General features: G+C 36.5%; 2 protein-coding genes across 3 annotated transcripts in view; one reads left to right on the top strand and one right to left on the bottom strand.

Moving 5' to 3' along the window:
* The window catches only part of LOC127422172 (collagen alpha-4(IV) chain-like), a 46,027-nt gene extending 35,821 nt beyond the window's left edge, over window positions 1-10,206 (top strand). The window contains exons 34-43 of the mRNA XM_051665509.1: window positions 76-147; window positions 259-387; window positions 853-960; window positions 1,493-1,648; window positions 2,967-3,074; window positions 3,158-3,298; window positions 3,601-3,717; window positions 3,972-4,160; window positions 8,361-8,644; window positions 8,728-10,206. Coding sequence (XP_051521469.1) covers window positions 76-147; window positions 259-387; window positions 853-960; window positions 1,493-1,648; window positions 2,967-3,074; window positions 3,158-3,298; window positions 3,601-3,717; window positions 3,972-4,160; window positions 8,361-8,644; window positions 8,728-8,985 — 1,562 coding nt within the window. The 3' untranslated portion in view covers window positions 8,986-10,206. The remainder of the gene's footprint in view (window positions 1-75; window positions 148-258; window positions 388-852; window positions 961-1,492; window positions 1,649-2,966; window positions 3,075-3,157; window positions 3,299-3,600; window positions 3,718-3,971; window positions 4,161-8,360; window positions 8,645-8,727) is intronic.
* Window positions 10,207-11,411: 1,205 nt separating this feature from the next.
* Window positions 11,412-19,351, bottom strand: rhbdd1 (rhomboid domain containing 1). Of its 2 annotated transcripts, XM_051665900.1 has the most exons (8): window positions 19,170-19,351; window positions 18,450-18,602; window positions 17,840-18,119; window positions 16,537-16,669; window positions 16,073-16,161; window positions 15,857-15,910; window positions 15,260-15,457; window positions 11,412-14,331 (listed from the first exon to the last, which is right to left on the bottom strand). In XM_051665900.1, the coding sequence occupies exons 1-8, from the start codon at window positions 19,170-19,172 to the stop codon at window positions 14,231-14,233; spliced, it is 1,011 nt and encodes a 336-aa protein (XP_051521860.1). In that variant the 5' UTR covers window positions 19,173-19,351; the 3' UTR covers window positions 11,412-14,230. The 2 variants fall into 2 exon arrangements, with proteins under 2 accessions (XP_051521860.1, XP_051521861.1); XM_051665901.1 differs by lacking the exon at window positions 15,857-15,910.
* Window positions 19,352-20,102: the final 751 nt, after the last annotated feature.

Here is a 20,102-nt window from a genome sequence, read left to right as displayed (position 1 = left end):
CAGTGCAATTATGTACTTTGATTCATTGCAACCTCATTTAATGCTAATTCATTTACATTTGTGGTTCACTTTCAGGGCCTCCGGGACCCCCAGGGCTCCATGGACTGGATGGCCTAAAGGGCGTCAAGGGTGAAATAGGGTCACGAGGTGAGAGATGTTGATGTCTTTTACGCTGTTAGAATAGTATGTTGTCTTACTGACTGTTTGAGAAAAAAAAATCATTGTCTTTCTTTCCCTCTCTCTTTTATTCTCGTTCAGGTCTGGGTTTAAAAGGTGATGAAGGAGCTCAAGGACTGACAGGAGAGAAGGGCATTCAAGGAGACCCAGGGTTGCAAGGGACATCACAAACAGGTGTCCAAGGTCCAAAAGGACAGCAGGGTGCACCAGGTACACCTAGCTAATTACCCACAGGATTCTCATTATGTTGTTAATACTGAATTAGCCTTGCAGAGTCAGATTGTTGGCTATCGGCATAAAGTCTGGTTCACTCTGCTGCTTATTCTGGTCCACTTAGAAAGGAAGAGACTGTCTGACTGACATGTGAAACAACCAAAAGCAAATCATTTTGTTTTTGTTTTTTATGTGACCTTTAGAGGTGGTTAAATGTGATTATAAAATAAGGATAATACTCTAAGTAGTGATATAACTAAATACAAATAAAATAAAATATATATTTAAAATGGATAGGTCCTGGATGCTGATGTGTCAATACAGCGTTCTAGCCGTGCTTAAATCCACAAAATAGTAATAGCTACGTATATCACCAAACAGCTGTTCCCCTTTTACAGATCAATCTATATAAAATCTAAATGTCTATCAAATAAATTATCCTTTCTCCTTTTATATCTGTAGGAGACCCTGGTTTAATCGGTCCTCCAGGACTTTGTGGTGCAGACTGTAAGAATGGTAAACTTGGGCAGTGTGGAGAACAGGGTTACCCTGGAACAGATGGACCACCAGGTGTGTGTGTTTATGTGGAGAAGCATTTAAATTACATGATTACCAATTAAATATGTTATGGGTTAATCTCATGGAGACTGTCAAGGATATTTCACCTTAAAATTAGAAGAAAAGAAAAAAAAATTTTATTTTGAGGGAAACAAATTAAGCCTTTATAAGCTTCATTTATCACAATTTAGTTATTTCTCACTACTATAATGCAAATAATAATAATAATAATAAAATACAGGCTAAATTTTTATGGAAATAATTTCACAATACAAAAAAAAATTATAATTCTATAGCTTAATTTAAAATAAAAATGTACTTTTATATTTTTTCCCCTTTATTTTTGGGGTGAAATATGACCTGCATATGTTTTTTGTTTTTTTTGTGAGATTCAGCCTTATATCTGTTACAGTAACTTTGTTGGCGGCAATACTACAAAACAAGCTGATTTCTGCACTCCCATCCCATCTTATGCATATGTATGTATATACATACTACAATACAGTATGTTGCATAAGGTGCTGTATGTGTTTTGCTTTTCCAGGCCCAAAAGGAGAGGTGGGAGAACCAGGTATTGTATTCACAGTTCCTGGTGATGAAGGTGAAAAAGGTTGTCCTGGGTTACCAGGATATAAAGGAGAAAAGGGGTACCCTGGACTCAATGGCCAACATGGATATCAGGGCCCAGAAGGCCAAAAAGGTAAAAAAAACTGTACTGATGAATTATAATGCAATAAAGCACATAAAACACACAAGTTTGATAAACACATTCTGCTGCTACATTATACAGCATCAACTCCCAATAAATACAGCCAAAAAAACTTTATAAACAAGCAGAGAAATTTACATACGATATTCATACGTTTTCTTTTATATTCAAGCAATAAAACAAATAGACGGTGGCCCCAAAAAGTATTTGGAGATTTAAAGGGACAGTTCACCCAAAATGTAAATTATTATCATTTACTCACCCTCATCTCAGATGTGTATGACTTTCTTTCTTCTGCTGAACACAAACAAAGATTTTAGAAGAATATCTCTGCTCTGTCGGTACATACAATGCAAGTGAATGAGTACCAACATTTTGAAGCTCAAAAAAAGCACATAAAGGCAACAAGGCAGCATAAAAGTAATCCATAAGACTCCAGTAGTTAAATATACATCTTCAAAAGCATTATGATAGGTGTGGGTGAGAAACAGAAAAAGTCCTTTTTTACCTCCTTCCTGCCCAGTAGGTGGCAATATGCACGGAGAATGCGAATCGCCAAAAACAAAAGAAGAAGAATGTGCAAGTGAAAGTGGACATATAGTAAATAAAGACTTAAATATTTATCTGTTTCTCACCCACACCTATCATATCGCATCAGAAACATGGATTTAGCCACTAGAGTCGTATGGATTACTTTTATACTGCCTTTAAGTAATTTTTGAGCTTCAAAAATGTGGTACCCATTCACTTGCACTGTATGGACCTTCAGAGCTGAGATATTCTACTAAATATCTTTGATTGTGTTCAGCAGAAGAGAGAAAGTCATACACATCTGGGATGGCATTAGGGTGAGTAAATGATGAGAGATTTTTTTTTTTTTTTAAATGTATGAATGTCATTGCATTAGATGACAAAATATGAAACCAAATGGCTTCTGCAATCAAATGATTACTTTCAACCAACTGCTCGCAAGGTGATTTTTAGTGGATGTGCCATATAAAGTCAGTTCCCCTCAAGGTCACACAGGTGCCCTTGCAGAATAACCACTGGTGTCGTTTATCACATTAACTATGGACATGTTTCACTAAATTTGACAACTAAAAAGTGCCTAAATACTTAATTAAATATCTATTGTTTTATCATTTACCCAGCAAAGTGTGGCTTACAGTAAGTGTCCAAAATGTTTTTGGACCACTTTACATGAATACAGTACATACATCTACAGTATGGGTAGTAACATGCACTTTTTGTGAAATTATATGCTTGACAACAGTTGTGTAATAGCTCATTCTATATATAATTGTTACAGGTGAAAAAGGACAACATGGACCCATGGGCCTTCCAGGACCCTTTGGCCCCATGGGTGAATGTGGCCCCCAGGGACCCTGCGGTGCTAAAGGAGAGACAGGAGATCCAGGTCAGTGGGGCCTCCAAATCATGATCTCTCTACCATCTTACAAAACCTACACTCTCAATATTTCTTTCCCTCTGCCTTTGTAGGTCAGAAGGGTGACCCTGGCATTGCCAAACCTCCTAAGATTCCCTGTAGCCCTCCACAGGGACCCACTGGTCCTCGTGGTCCTCCTGGCTTGACTGGTATTGAGGGTGTGGCTGGACCCAGCGGCAGAGTGGGTCCAAAAGGTATAATAATAGAGCATTAATCTTTATCAGGGGTAATTCAATTTTGAAACACCCCTTTAGCAGGCGTGAGCAAAGACAAATATATTGGGTATGGCGACATCAGGCCTCAGAGAGACATTTTATTTCAAATAAAGATAAATATAAACATGTCTAAAGTGATATTCTGCAGTAACTGAAAAGGGGCACAATGTCTTTGTGGTACCTGTGTATTACTACTTTAAGTTAGTCACTCAACACTGTGTCAGGTAGTAGAACAGTAGTGTTAAGAGTGTTTATCTTTTATTTATGCCTGATCTGCCTAGGTATGAAAGGACCAATAGGAGCTGTGGGATTCTCTGGACTATCCGGTCCACCAGGATTAGATGGACCTCCTGGAAACCCTGGAGAAGATGGCCTGAGAGGACCACCGGGCTTTCAGGGTGTGTTTCTGTGTATAAACTTAAAATTAAATTAATCTGGTTCATCAATGGCTGAGCCTGATGATATCCCACTGTTGTACCCTCTCTCTCTTCCATCCATTCAATTGTTCATCCACTACATTTACATTTATACCTTTAGCAGAAGCATGTATTCTAAGTGACTTACAAATGAGACCATATCTGTCCAAGTACTCCATCTTTCATCCATACTTGCACCGAACCATTTGTCCATCCCATTTCTTCTTCTCCCCCAGGATCCCAAGGAACTCCTGGTGAACGGGGTCCTCCTGGAAATAATGAGAGGTTTACTTCGGGATTCCTTTTGGTAATGCATAGCCAGTCTGAAGAAGTGCCTGCTTGTCCCCAGGGCCTGACCCAGCTTTGGGAGGGCTACAGCCTGCTTTATCTAGAGGGTCAAGAGAGAGCACACACACAAGACCTGGGTATGTGCTTAACACACACACTGATGTAATAACAACAAAAATGGCATGCTCAGGCGTACTACTATAACATTTATGTAGATATTATATTAAAGTCGGCATTAACCAAAGTTGCGACCGACTTTTCTTCCATATTGTGACGTGAAACATGAAATGGCTTATCGAACAAGAAGAAAAATTAGGGCGTGGACTTTATTTTATCCACTGGTTGTTGATTGGATTGTGAAAATTGGGCGCTGCATACCGGAATGGAGGCAGTCCTAATTGAGAGTCACACACACACACACACACACACACAATTTCCACCGTGCCCCACTGACTGAAGAACCGAGCAATGATCTGTCAACATTAATCCACAACCAGCCCACAAACGCACACAGCACATCCCAGTCTTTGCTTACAATGAGGCCGGAGCCCAATGCAGATGAATGAGAAACAAGCGAGTAAAAGATCACAATATTTCAACGTTTTGAATCACAGCACACTGAATATAAAGGGAAAGAAGAACACTTATGCTGTACATCCCAAGATGTATACATCTCCATTTACAAACATTAGGGCTATCAGTCGATTAAAATGTTTAATCGAATTTATTACAATGTGTGCCAATTAATTAATCAAATTAATCGCAATTAATCACATATATATAATGTTTGCTGAGAAAGCCACTCAAATAACAATAATTCAATATATAATGATGAAATAATTATAAATAGTTATATTTAAATAATTACAAAATGTATTGTTTATTTGGATATTATTGAACATAAGCCAATCATTTACCTACAGTTCACATCAATCCATTTTGCAAGTGAATTTGTCAATCAGTCCGACATTTAAAATGAGGGCTTGTCTCAACTTTGAGCGTTTCATAAACATACCATTTTTAGGTCGCTGTGTCAAGTTAAATGTGGTTTAATACTTAGAAAAACACGTATTGAGATCCCTAAGTTCGGCTTTGCGCTCCATCAAACTGTGTTTTGAATGCAAGAAAGTGTCCTCGGCTGTGTCCGAAACCAGGAAAATGCTACCTGCGGAGGCTGTATACGGAGGCAGGAAGGGATCAAGGCAGGTCCAAACCCAATTTTCGTGTCACATCCTGTCCACTGAGATACCTTCATCTGATCGATTTTTAAAGGCAGCGTCGCTGCCTATGAAATCCCACAATCCTGTGCGTGCGGTTCCACAATGGTTGAGCTGAAGAAAAAAAATGGCAGCCGAAGAGACAGTTGATAGCCAATTTGTGTATAAATGTACGTTTTTATTCACTTTTTCCAACTTTTGATTCCATTTCTAGCGAGAAAGTAGTATTGTAGTTATTAAATATACACTTGGTTATCGCCAAAAATCTCTTGATTTTGATCTATATTATTTGACCAATTTGATTCGATTGTACTGAAAGAAGAAGATGCGTTACCTTTAGTGGATCCAGATGGCAATAATCAGTTGCTGGTATCCTAGCAACGATGTGACTATGCTGCCTCAGTAGCCTGTACAAAACCAGTTTCAGTTTCTTCATACACAAATGCTGTCTGTTGAGTCAATGACTGATAGGGCAGCGAGGCAACAAGAGAGCTACCTTTGGTTTCAGACGCAGCCCTCGTGTTGTGCTGTCTGTTGAAGGATTGGTTTGTTCTCTGTATTAGCTGCGCGTTGCCTATACAGCTGAAGTTTCACTTACTGCCTCCTGGAGAAAACAGGTGGTACTTAAAGCTTGAAATGCTCAGGAATCTTCCTTATTATGGTGTGGGGACATGATAAATTGTGTTAATTTTTTTAATGCTTTATTTTTTATATAATTAATTGCACCGAATTAACGCGTTAAATCAACAGCCCTAAAAATATGTATAAGCTCCAGACGCATCAGTAGTGATCACCTCTGGAAGCATTCAGATGTGAAATGTCTTGAACACAACCGCCAATTCGTCTTCATTCATAACTCTTTCGAAATTGTAATTTTATCCAACGGGCTTGTAACCAAGGTAGTTTGTGGTAGGGAACAGGATTTTGAGAGGGAAACAAAATCTACACATCTCTGCATTAGCTGCTTTGACGCCAGGTTTGTTTACATGACTCTTGAAGGGGTGGGGTTAAAACACTTGCATACATCTGCAGAGAAGAGTCTGGCATATTTCATGCCATTCTTAAAGGTTTGAGATTTGAATTTTTAAGCAAAAATGACTACAGAGTAATATATTCCATTACAGTGATATGAAATAGCATCAAATTTAAATTAGGTTTGTCGATTTAACACATTATTTAGTGTAATTAATTCTATTAAAAATTTATGAATTTATTATTATAATGCATATTAATAAAATGTATATTAATTATATACAAAATAATCAATTTATTATTAATGAAATTTAATAATAAATGTATTTACATTTTACTTATAAATTAAATTTTTTAATTTCCTACCATCGGAGCAATTCAAGCTTGAAGTACATGTAACTGTGTGTTTTTAAGAGCCACATCAGCAGTAGGCGGTCAGCGCGCCTCAACAAACCTCACAAGCAGCGCAGCCACAGAATGAGAGCTGGTCACACATGATGGACATGTTCTTGACTGCTGGACAAACCCCAACAGAATACTTTTAAAGTTTCAACTACTTTTATCTTGACACAGAGTCAGATGAACGCAGTGTTTATGATGCTGAATGCCACAAGATGCTCCAAAATTGTCTGTCTGACACATATGTACATATACTGACAATTAATAATAGCGCAGATGGAACAGGACAGATTAAACATCTCAGTGGATTGCTGTCGACTGTAGGCTTGTAGTGACTTCTAAAGCCACTTTTTGTATTGTCTAATCATTGCTTTACAATAATATTATAATAATTTCAGTCAGAATTTTAAATTTTTATGTATTATTTATATTGAAGTATCTCGTATTATTTGGGGGGCCTTTATTATGAGCAAATATTAAAGGTGCAATATGTAATTTTTTTTTTTTTTTGCCAATGTGTGAACGGCTTGTAACTCAACTTAAAAAATGAGCCCTTCCCAGACTCCTACACAAACTCAGAGTTAGCCAAAAAAAAAAAAAAAATAGTAATAATAATTATCTACTGAATCCCGTATGGCTAAGTGAGAATGTGATCGTGGTCGAGCGATAACTAGAGTGAACATCGGCAGGGCATTTGATTCCTGGAGGGACCTTTGTTTGGTTTTGGAGATCAAAACCGGTTTTGGGGATCAAAACTGACCCTGAATTGGCATTCTTCTTATTGGACAGGTAAGCTTACATAACTGCAAAGCATGTGAAATATAGTGCCATAAGAACTGATCTGTGTAATTTTAGCTAACTTCATCTTGCCTGCACATTAACTGTCATAAACAATGTTAATCAGTAATTATTCAGCAAGGTAAACTACAATAATACATTAAATGAATGCTAGACAATGTTCAAGATAATGCTAAAAACTCCATTCATTAGTGTAACGTAACTTGGTTATACAGAAAAATTATACATTCTATTATTATAAAACAATAGCGCATCGATATATCAAAATGACAGTTGTGATGGAATCACATCAATACTGAATTGTGTCAACATATTTATAATGTATAGTTTATTTTATAAACAGCTACTGTCATCATCCACCAAATTTAGCTAACAGCTATTGATAAAGCTGGCTAGCTAGCTAACGCCGAAATAGGTTATCGTATAAATGCAGTCAATATATCATGCAAAGAAAAGTGATTACTTCAAACTACAGTCTCGCATAGTCAGACCTATATCCACACTTTGTTTTAGCCCTGTTCCAGCACTGGAGATTCAAATATAATATACAGTCTCAAAGTTTGTAGTTAAACAATCACAACAGTGTCATTTTAATTATGCTACCTCATCTGTCAACATCTCATGAGTCGGTGAATCACGTTCAGCCTCTTTGTACGTTACGTCATTGTTTTGGTCAATGCTTGCTCATGTCCCTGTGGAGTGTGTGCACGAGCATGATCACGAGCAACAGGTGGCTGGCTGCAGTTCACTTAACGGCCACAGGTGTCATTAATAACAAGGGTTTCTGAATCTTACATACTGCACCTTTAATATATGAGATTAATTCGATTATTTAATCTGCCTGTCTTTTAATTAGATTTTTTTTTTTAAATCGATTGACAGTCCAAATTAAAATTAGTGATGCTAATTTGATTAATTCTGATACATTTAGTCTGTGTATGTGTTCATCAGGTCAGGCAGGTTCATGTTTGCGTATGTTCAGCACCATGCCCTTCTCCTGCTGTAATATGGAAAACTGCAACTACGCTAGCCGCAATGACAAATCTTATTGGCTGTCTACCACCGCTTCGATTCCTACGATGCCTCTGGTGGGGCCAGAAATTCAGCCACACATCAGCAGGTGTGTGGTGTGTGAGGCTCCATCACCAGCCATTGCAATACACAGTCAAGACACATCTACACCACAGTGTCCACACACATGGAGAAGTCTTTGGACTGGATATTCATTCCTGATGGTAAGAGGACAGAGATGTGTCTTTGTGTGTTGGTTTTTACGTGTTTAGGTCAGGTTTTGCCTGAAATAATTTCTGTGTTCCAGCACACAGGAGCAGGGGACGAGGGAGGCGGACAGTCTCTGACGTCAACAGGAAGCTGCTTGCAGGACTTTCGCAGTCAGCCATTTGTGGAGTGTCAAGGGCCGCGTGGCACGTGCCATTATTTTGCCACCATCTACAGCTTCTGGCTGACTAGAGTGAGCGGACATCACTTTAACCAGAGCCCTCACAGTACTGTACTAAACAGCGAACAGGAGCAGCGCAGCAGCGTCAGCCAATGCAATGTCTGCATGAGGGAGTGATGTCATCACACGTCACTCACATTTTCTAGAAAACTGCACTGAGAATGCACATCAGTAGGTCACCAGAGTGGAAGTGATTCCAGATGTTTTTGGTCACTTGTGTGGAGAGGGGAGAAAAAAAAAAAACTTTGTTGAACTACAGGCTGTGAACTTTGCTGATACTTTTTGTTCCCTCACAGCTCATTTAAACACATTTTCCTTTAAAAGAATAGTTCACCCCAAAATGAAAATCATGTCATTATTTACTCCCTCATGTCGCTCTGAACCCGTATGACTGTTGTTTTGCAGAACAGAAAAGGAGAACATTTAATGAATATATTGGTCCATCAATACAATGGCAGTGGATAGTGATTAATTTTTAAGCTTCAAATAGGACGTAAAAATGTCATAAAAGTAGTCCATGCAACTCATGCGTCATATACTAAATCTTCTGAAGGCATACGATAGGTTTTAGTGAGAAACAACACAACTATGTTTGAGGTCTGTTGCATGTTTATGAACACTACGAGGGAAGCTCATTCACAGTGGCACGCATGTTCACGCAAAAACTTGCATTGTTTAGCGTTAAAAAGAAAGTCATATGGGTTTAGAGTAAATTATGACAGAAATTTTATTTTATGCATGAACTATTCCTTTTTTCTTTACGTAATGCACCTTTGGTTTTATTATGTTTGGTGCTAGAAAAAATTAAAACCATTTGCACAAATGTCTATATGCCAATGTTAATTTCCCCCTCTTTCCCAGGACTGCATCAAAAAATAATTTATTTCACCTGCATGTTGTCTCTACACATCAAGGCATTATCAGCGCAATCTTCTAATGATAGTTTTGGTATATGGTACCATTTTTAACCAAAACAAAGCATTAATTCTAAACCTGAACATTAACTTAACTGGTAACACTTTACAATAAGGTTCCATTTGTTAACATTAATTAACAACATTAGTTAACATGAACTAACAATGAACAATACTTTTACAGCATTTATTAATCTTGGTAAATGTTCATTTTGAACATATATAATACATTTTTAAAATCAAAAGTTGTATATGTTAACATTTGTGAGTGCACTATGAACTAACAATGAACAATTGTATTTTTATTAGCTAACATTAAGGGGAAAGTTCACCCAAAAATGAAAATGTTCTCCCTCATTTACTCTCCCTCATGCCATCACAGATGTGTATGACTTTCTTTCTTCTGCTGAACACAAACGTAAATTTGTAGAAAAATACTGTATCTCAGCTCTGTAGGTCCATACAATGCAAGGGAATGGTGACCAGGACTTTGAAGAACATAAAGGCAGCATAAAGTAATCCCCACAGTTAAATCCATATCTTCAGAAGCAATATGATATGTGTGGCTGAGAAACAGATCAATATTTAAGTCGTTTTTTGCCATAAATTCTCCTCCCTGCCCAGTAGGTGGCGATATGCACAAAGAATGTAAATCACCAAAAACAAAAGAAGAATGTGATGTGAGAGAGAAAGTGGAGATTTATAGTAAAAAAGGAATTAAATATTGATCTGTTTCTCACCCACACCTATCATATCGCTTCTGAAGATATGGATTTAACCACTAAAGTCATGTGAATTACTTTTATGCTGCCTTTATATGCTTTTTAGACCTTCACATTTCTGGCCACCATTCACTTGCATTGTATAGACCTACAGAGCTGAAATATTCTTCTAAAAATCTACGTTTGTGTTCTGCTGAAGAAAGAAATTCATACACATCTGGGATGGCATGGAGGTGAGTAAATTATGAGAATTTTCATTTTTGGGTGAACTATCCCTTTAACAAAGATTAATAAATGCTGTATAAAATACATTGTTCATTGTTAGTTAATGATACCTTATGCATTAACTAATGTTAACGAATGGAACCTAATTGTAAAGTGTTACCACTTAATTACAATTAAACTTTATGCAAATATGCTATTCCAATGAGAGTGCAGACAGTGGTGCTCACTTGATCTTCCTTGTTAAACATTTAGATACTGTAGTCAAGTAGGACTTGGCAACATCCAGAAAATTAAATCACTATCAGGATGAACTTATCTTTAGGTTTGTTAATGCAGTTTATTCTAGACATTAATCAATGAATGATGGTTAGTGAAATTCAACGTTTTTTTCTACAACAGAGTCTTCTACTCTACTGTGTATTTGTAAGTCATGCCAAAAGTTAACAAGTGAAATATGTTACCAACAATATGTCTTATTTCATGCAGTATTAGTGTTTCTTTCTCTCAAAATGAATTAAGGAACAGTGGAACTAAAGATGTAATGGAATCCAAAACAACATTTCTACAACGAGTATGCCCCCTCTTATCTTGATTGCTGGTTTTTAAAATGTTCCAAAAAATGACAAACATCTACTCATCTGGCAGATGCTTTTATCCAAAGTGACTTGAAGTGCATTCAAGGTATATATATATATTATCAGAATGTGTGTTTCTTGGGATTTGAACCCATGACCTTGGTGATGCATACCCATGCTTTACCACTGGAGCTGCAGCAGCCAGCTGTGTTAAGCACACAGGTTAAGTGATCTAAAATGAATATTCTGTTTAGTACATTGTTTAGAATTGCTTCAGGTTTTTAAGGCCAGAGGAAACACATTTCCTTCTGGAGATAAGACTGTATTAGCAAGGTAATGTGGCTGTGTATGTGATTGGTTTTAGGGTATTCAAGACTTAAAGGAATATTCCAGGTTCAGTACAAGTTCAGCTCAACTGACAGCAATTGTGGCAATGTTGATTACAAAAAAAAAAAAAAAAAAAAAAAAAATTGGACTTGTCCCTCCTTTTCTCTGGGTTACAGTGAGGCACTTACAATGGAAGTGAATGGGGGCCAATCTGTAAACGTTAAAATACTCACTGTTTCAAAAGTATAGCCACAAGATGTAAACAATATGCATGTTAACCTGATTTTAGTTTGATTTAAATCACTTACTAACCTTTTCGTTGCCATGCGGACAACAAATCCTAAAACGACTCTGAAAATTATTATTCAAACAACTTTACAGCTCAAATAATACATACGTTTTAAAAGAAGAATGTAATTGCTTTTATAAAATTATAAGCTTCTTATTTCTACCTTTAAACCCTCCAAACATTGGCCCCATTCACTTCCATTGTAAGTGCCTCACTGTAACCTAGATTTTCTGCTTTTTTTATAGAAAAGGAGGTACGAGTCTATATTTAATTTTATTTTGTGGTAATCAACATTATGGCAAAAATGTTGTCGATTGAGCTTAACTTGTATTGAAACTTTAAGGTTGATTTCAATCAAAAACAACATCCCTATATTTCATAATACCCTTTACATGCACAGATTCTGAAATAATTTTTTGGCCTCATAAATGTGGCACATCTGAAAGTAATGTTTAATGTAGTTAGGCTTAAAAATACTGTTTAAAGCATCCATTTCCCCTTTCATTGTTGTGTCTCCTCTTCTGTCATCTGTGAAAGTTGCCTTTGAATTTCCCAGTCACCATTATTGAACACTTCCCTGCCTAGCTTTAGTTTTGTTTGTTTAAAAATTAATGTCTCATTGTCTAAACTATCTCAAGCCATTAAAAGGAAACTTACACCCTCAGTAATCTACTGTCAATATCCTCGTAACATGGAAAAAGGAATCCTGTTTTGAGCATGATATATTCTTTTGTATGTAAATATGATTGCACTGTTGAACAAACAGCTTTGCTTTATATTTTTTACTAAATGTCAAGAGTATTTATTTAGCTAGAGATTATTTTGGTGCTATTTTTGGAGAAAACATTTTCAAAAGAAGTGATTATTATTTTTGTCTGATTTTTTGATAATGCTGCCGGCAAATTAGGAATGCATTTCACTGTGACATTTAGGAGTTTAATGTCTTGTGTACTGTACTGTTTCACATGAACATGGAAGTGCACACACCACAAGGAAAACACAAATTGTTTAAACACTTGTATATAACCGACCTTTTGCAATGACTTTGCATTTTATGATCAGGTTCAATTCTTACTGTGTATTAAATGTCTAATAAAGGCTGTGCTCTTTGTACTAACTTGCAATAAAATCTGGAGCAAAGAATTTCTTTTGTTAACCTATATAGCTTAAGAGACATCATGACTTTAAACTAAGACATTTCATACTTCTACAGCTTAAGCAGATACATTCTTACCCACAGCAAGTTAATTACTTACAGGGACAGTCCCCACTAAGGCATTTGATGCCATGCTTTATACCATGTCTATTGTGCCGCTGCATAATGTGCTTAACAAAGACCTATAACCTTGACTATATTCACAATGTAGCATGACCTCCTTATTGCATAAATACGGTTAGACCATTTTTTGGTTATTGTGCTGTCTTGGAACCAACTCAAAATCACTTAGTTATAATGAATATATCAGAAAAACAATGGTTTATTGTTTGTTTACAAAAAACGCACTTCCTTAAAGAAGAAAAAGTGCAAGTTAGCATATTTACATTCAGGCAACAGAAGCATCAGCTAATCAATGACTTAAGACTTGTTGTTGGCACACTGAAACAAAGTCATACATTTGCACATAAATCCACATACTGCATAAAAACTTCAAAAAGGCACTTGGAGTTAAAGCATTTACAACAATATGTCATAGATGTACATTTCATTAATATTTTCTTTTGATAACCACTGAAGGGATAAGTTCACCCAATAATGAAAATTCAGTAATTTGCTCACCCTCATGTTGTTCCAAACCTGCATGACTTTCTTTCCTTAGTGAAACACAAAAAAAGAGGTATTAGACAGACTGTTAGCTTCAGTCACCATTCACTTTCATTGCATTGAAAAAAGATGCAATGAAACTGAATGGTCACAGAGGCTAGCATTCTGCCTAATACCACTTCATTTGTGTTTCACAGAGGAAAGAATAGTATGACAGAATTGTCATTTTTGTGTGAACTATCCCTTTAAGATTAGGATAAGACCTGCATTTTAAGCAAAATAAATGTGTAGTGTATGAAAAGAAGTGCTACAATAATTTTAAGCTTTTTGCGGACTCCATGTACGAACTGAAATACTGAAATACTTCCGACACATCTAGCGAAGGTGCATACCAATGGGGATCCACTGATGACATCATAAAGGCAATTCCATTTGACCTCCAATCAGCTGTGGAAGAATCATCTCACGCTACCTCTGATTATTTTGGGCTGTCCTTACTGTAAACAATCTAGCATTAGATCAATGTTTGTCAGATATTCTCTAGGTGCTCAGCGGTTAAACCTCTGAAGTCGTCGCCATCGAATCTCCTCAGTGCTTGGATTATTGTGGGCATAAATATTTTGTGATGATCTGGTCTGCGTAGCAGCCCCTATAAAACAAATACAACAAGACACCTTGTAACTGCTGGTAATATCGGGCATATTTCAGACTGCTTTTATAACTGTGGTTCCTGGAATGACTTATAACAGTGGAAGGAGAAATGTTTGGTCATGTCGCCAGTAGGTGGCAGCAACCTTAAATACAACCTATCCTCTGAGGAATTTTGTTCTCATTGTGTGATTCAAATGGTTGTGATTTGTGGATGTGTCAAATACGAAATAACGCAGAAAACATTTAATGCTCTCGTTGTAAACTTTTCTGCACATCCTTCATATTTATTGTAAAAATATTTCCAAACAGGGCTCCCACACCTTTAAATTTGAATAATTATTCAATGACATTTCTATGATTTTTTAGTCACTTGTGAATCCTGGATAAGGATGTTTTAACATCATTTTATAAAAATTGCACTCAAAAAGCAATTTTTAGCTGATGCAATATTTTACAACAGAAATTTCCGTGACATTTAACTTTCAGATTTGATCCATTTCCATGACATGAAGATTTTATTCATTTCTATGACATGAAGATTTAATTAATTTTCATGACTTTTAAGATTTAATTTTTAGGATTTTATTAATTTCCGTGAAAAATATTTTATTAATTCTTATGACACAAAAATGTTATTAATTTCCAGGATTTTTACGATTTTATTAAGTTCCATGACTTTTAAGATTTTATTATTTCCATTACTTTTAAGATTTCATTATTTTCCATGACTTTTAATGATTTTATTAATTTCCATGACTTTTAAAGATTTTATAAAGTTCCATGACATTTTAAGATTTCATTAATTTCACTGACATTTTCATGTTTTTTCATGAACGTTGGAACCCTGTCTAAATGTATCAGTAACATCATCAGCATTGAAAAACAACAACAACTTATAGTTCATGTAAATAACATTGGGTTCTAACCACTGTTGTTCAGGCTGGCCCTGACAGCTGCCTCATACTGCTCCTCTTCCGAGAGTCCAGCTGTGTAGGGGTGCTGGGGAGGCGCAGAAGGCATGTGTGTTTCGTATGGGTCCCCGTATGGGGCGCTATTGTGTCTGGAATTAAATTGCTGATCATAGGAGGAATTTGGAGGATATGGCATCCCGTATCCACTGTAACCTATGAACACAGACATACAAACAAATGCATAACCAGCAACATATAACACACAAACGTGGTGCTAAGGGGGAGCATCCAGGTGTTCATGGAGAAGTTGTAGGTGGTCTGTATTACTTGGAAAACAAATTAACAGCAATGTTCTAGTAAGCTATTGTTACATCATTCAACCTCATACTGATTTCAAACAGGATAGTGCATTGCAAGGATGTAGTGGAAAAATGCAAGGGTTTGCGAAAGTGACATTATGACATATGACTTTTGCACAGTCACCATACACTTTCATTGTTTGGAAAAAACGAGTTGTTGGTTGAACTAATCCTTTAATACTCTCGCACAAAACAAACAAAACAGCATGATTCAGATCTGGTATCGTACATGCTTTCACTTGTAGCAGTTTACCTGATGAATGGTAGTATGTCTGCTGATCGTAATGGCCACTAGATGTTACAAAGCCTGAAAGGACATATTGATGGCTGTTTATGTGGCAGGATACAAATGGATGCAAATGTTCTAAACTGAATGTTCTCATATAAGCATGTTAACATATCAAAGTGACAGGAAAGGGGTCAACCACACATGCATATACGTTCAACACATTCGCAGTGTTGTTTTTACCTGCAAATGTTTTCATGACTCTCTTTAGTGGTCCAGATGTGTAGAGCAGCCCGACAAGAATACCAGACAGGTGTCCAACAAATGAGGTTCTGCACAAATTTGAATGAGTGTTAATACGAGCTGTGCCTAAAACCACTCAAAACATACTGCAATCATGCACATACATGCATCACTGGAGAAAGAATATACTTTTAAAAAATACACTTATTCACTAGTAAGGACAGCAAAAATGCTTGGAAGACATAATATTCTTCTCTCGTTCAAATACTCAAACAAAAGTGTTTCTCAAAAGAGTATCGTAATGCTAACATTATTATTAAAAAGCACAAGACGTTTAACCCTAAAAAAACATCTCACAAGATGAAATATATTTCGGTACTGTGCTTAAAATGTATTATATATATATATTAAACGACAGAAACGTCACGTGTGCCTATATGTTTACAAGTATGTTCCATGCCTACCCTGGGTTCATGATGTGTATAAGGATCAACTCCACCCAGCAGGCGTAGCGACTGGCTACAGGCAGTCCTATGATGTACGTGACCCCACCTGGGTAATAGTGATTATTCACCACCTTCAGCCCAAACAGAACACCTGAAATCGTATGAGCAGTTCAATTCAGCCATAGCAAGCCAAAAGTCTTGCAGCTTTCTAACATATGGTAAGATGGTGGCAAAAAATACGATGTGTCAATCTAAGGTTACCCATGATGGACAGGATGTTCACCAGTTGTACAGTTAAAATACTGATTTACTATTATTAACTAATGCAAAAGTCACAGTATTCTGCTCTGATGCTATATACAGGGTGAAAATATTGATTTTCTGATGCATCGCGATCTTCATTTGAATGATACCGATATAGATTCTTAAATCTGAAGATTAATCCTTTACTAGGCTATATGTGCAAACCCTTTACAATGCAAATAAATCACTCACATACGAGACCAAATTTCACACTATGCGAGTAAAAATGTCTGTAATTAGTCACTGATTTCACTCACCAGAGATTGAGTAGTATATTGCACGAAGAGTGTTAAGAGTAAAAGTTTGGTTTGACTCATTCCATGTAATATGTGTCCAAAGATGAGATCCATGCAAAAAAATTAAATAAATAAACATTTAATTCTAATCACGAATCCCATGGATGAGGTAAAGAAGCCATTCAAGTTTATATGCGTTCATTTACAGAAGCTCTTTACAGAACTGCTGGTTTTCTTAAAGAGACAGTACCTATTTATAAGCACATGTTCAACATATCAATGTAAATACGAAAATATTAAATAGTGATTGACCGATATATCGACCAGGCCGATTAACAGATGTGTTAACTTTCTGTTGTGTCAGTTCCAAAATCTACAAGTAGATTTGTCAATGGATAGTCAAAGTTTTTTTATTGCATAAAATAAGTGTTTGTTTTTAATTTAGAAATTAAATCTTATTTGCGGTTGTTACATTGTATTATGTTTATTGGCATTTATATCGGCTATCCTACTCTCTACGTATCTGTATCAGCCATTGAAAAACCCATATCAGTTGGCCACTACTTGCAAACAGAATAAATTATGCATTTAACAATAAACATGTAACAATACATAACAAATGCACTATAATATTATAAATATTGATGAATCGATCTCGAACTGTCAAATAAAGAAATCTGCATTGATACCCAACCCTATCTGATAGTCTTTTGCATTTGACAGTATATTTTGCCCCTCGCTTCAAAAACAAAATCCTGTAGGAAACACCGACACTCACTCACCCGAGAATCCCACTGCACACTGCATACTATACGACGAATCTTCCGTCATCTGTGTCAGACCTGCCTCCAGGAGCAGGTAGACCAATCCAGTAAGCATGGAGAAGACGGACAGTAGGTATGCAAACCCGGACCCGCCCAGTTTTCTCTCCAGCTTGATGCCTTTATAAAGGAAGGAGGCCATGTTGAAGTACAGGTGCATGTCATCGACATGATGAAACGGAGACAACAGCAGACGATTCCAGTCTCTGTACCAGTATGCCTGCTGAACACTCAAACATGTCTGCAAGATTTATAAAACACCATATCAACGTTCTATACATTAAGAAACATGGTGTAGTCTATTAGGAGAAGGTTATAGTGGTTATAATTGGTTGAGAAAGGTTGTATGTCTGAACGATGCTGTTAAACATGATTCATTTCTGTTTGTGTAAAAAACTGCTTAAACACATGAACTGACACAGCAACATCAGCTCAATCAATGGCGTGAGATTGGGGTGGCACTTAAATTTCCCACTTCACCTTAAAAGAGCCGTTCTTTGTTTTCAAAGAGGTAGGGTCTATACAGTTTGTCTTGTGTTGACTGCTGATTGTTTGTGTTTTTAACATGTACCTGTAGGAGGGGCTTGACTGGAAACAGGAACAAATAGACGTTGAGTCCCAGTGTTGCGAGAGTAATAGGTGGGATGTTGTCAAAGCCAAGCTGGAACACCTGAGATGCCAGCAAGAGCAGGCCAAGATTGGATCCCCTCTGTCGGTTACGCATCTGAAACACACACACACACACACACACACACAAACACACACAAACAGAAGACCAGTGTTTGGTGTGTTCTATCTGAAAGGCTCAAACTCACATTTCCTAAAAGACACTTCCTGCTTGATGCTCGCTCATAACTGTTTTGAATCCTTTTTATGGATCATCAATTAGATTTCATAAAAAGCTGGCTCATGAATTTCTGATTTTGAAGAAATATATATTTTTTACATCATGATCTGGGAGCTTTATTAGTCATTACCAAACATGTTATTATTTGATCATTTTAATTTAAAAGCATGAAAGTTTTTTTTTTTTTTTTCTTTTTATAATTCAAAGTTACTTTACTGTTAGCTAACTTGTTGTCCAAGGCTTATCCAACTTTTTCTCCGAAAACTGATTACTGTCATATGTCATTACCATTTTAACATTATATCAAAATCAGCTTCAAGGTTGATCACCCTACTGAGCCTGCTGTGACCAGGCAATTCTGCAATGTCACAAATTCGTTACACATAGCCACTTTACTTTAAAACGTATTGTTAAAAACTGAACAGTTTTCTCTTTAGCACTTACCATTATACCTGAATAACAACTTGTTTCCAACTTGTCCAAAGAAGCTGTCCACAGTCTTAATATCAGGAATCAACACTAATGCAGCACACGCTTCTTTCTCAAATAAATACCACAAAAGGATGCGTCAGCTTTCAATATCTTTTCACACAGTTTCATCATGTAAACACGGAAGTGATGCTCTAGCCTTCTTCTTCTTTTGTTTTTTTGCGAGTTGCATTCTGCGTGCATATCGCCACCTACTGGGCTGTTGTGCAATCATGGTTTATTTAGGATCACTTTCTTTCCATTATTCCCCTCTTTCTTCTCTTCTTTCGACATTTCTGGAGAGCTTATCATTTTTAGAGCTTCTGAGAGCTGGAATCTTTCTCTGTCATATGCTATGCATTGGTTGTATATCAGTGTCAGTATTGGGTGCTTTAGGTGCACACTTTTATTGTAGGATGTGTTGTAAGATCACTGAATGAAACACTGATGACAATAAACACCCTTATTATTATAACTTAATTAAATAAAATGTAATAATCAGCAATATGCACTTACATATGGCTTTATTCAGGGCTGACAACTCTCAACTCGCGGAGCAAAGTGGAGCAAAGAGGACACTGACAGCGCAAGGACAGACAATTGATCTAGGAAGTTATTAGAACATTCTGAATGTGAAAAAGAAAAAAAAAAACATTAAAATGCAATAATGTCAAACTCATAATACATATGAGCAAATCAGAAGTCAAAGCACTTATTTGTAAAGCTGAAAATAATATCTGGCAGAAGGTTTGGGATAGAGAAAGGAAGGGGGAGACAGTTATATAAGATACAGGAAAATGTGGGTACAGGAGGAGGAATCACAGCTTTATTAAGAAGAGAAGAATCAATAAGAACAAGAATACGCAATGGTCACACTGGATTAAATGGACATTTATATAAAATGTATAT

Source organism: Myxocyprinus asiaticus, chromosome 31 (genome assembly GCF_019703515.2).
Source record: "Myxocyprinus asiaticus isolate MX2 ecotype Aquarium Trade chromosome 31, UBuf_Myxa_2, whole genome shotgun sequence".
Lineage (NCBI taxonomy): Eukaryota > Metazoa > Chordata > Actinopteri > Cypriniformes > Catostomidae > Myxocyprinus > Myxocyprinus asiaticus.
This window is presented reverse-complemented; position numbering and strand designations above follow the sequence as displayed.

Bases quoted from the DNA above. Each gene is read 5' to 3' on its own strand.
- rhbdd1 (XM_051665900.1), bottom strand. The intron at 16,670-17,839 runs GTGAGTGAGTGT...ATACGATTTCAG, and splicing joins GTGTGCAGTGGGATTCTCGG to GTGTTCTGTTTGGGCTGAAG. The intron at 15,911-16,072 runs GTAAAAACAACA...ATGTCCTTTCAG, and splicing joins AGTCATGAAAACATTTGCAG to GCTTTGTAACATCTAGTGGC.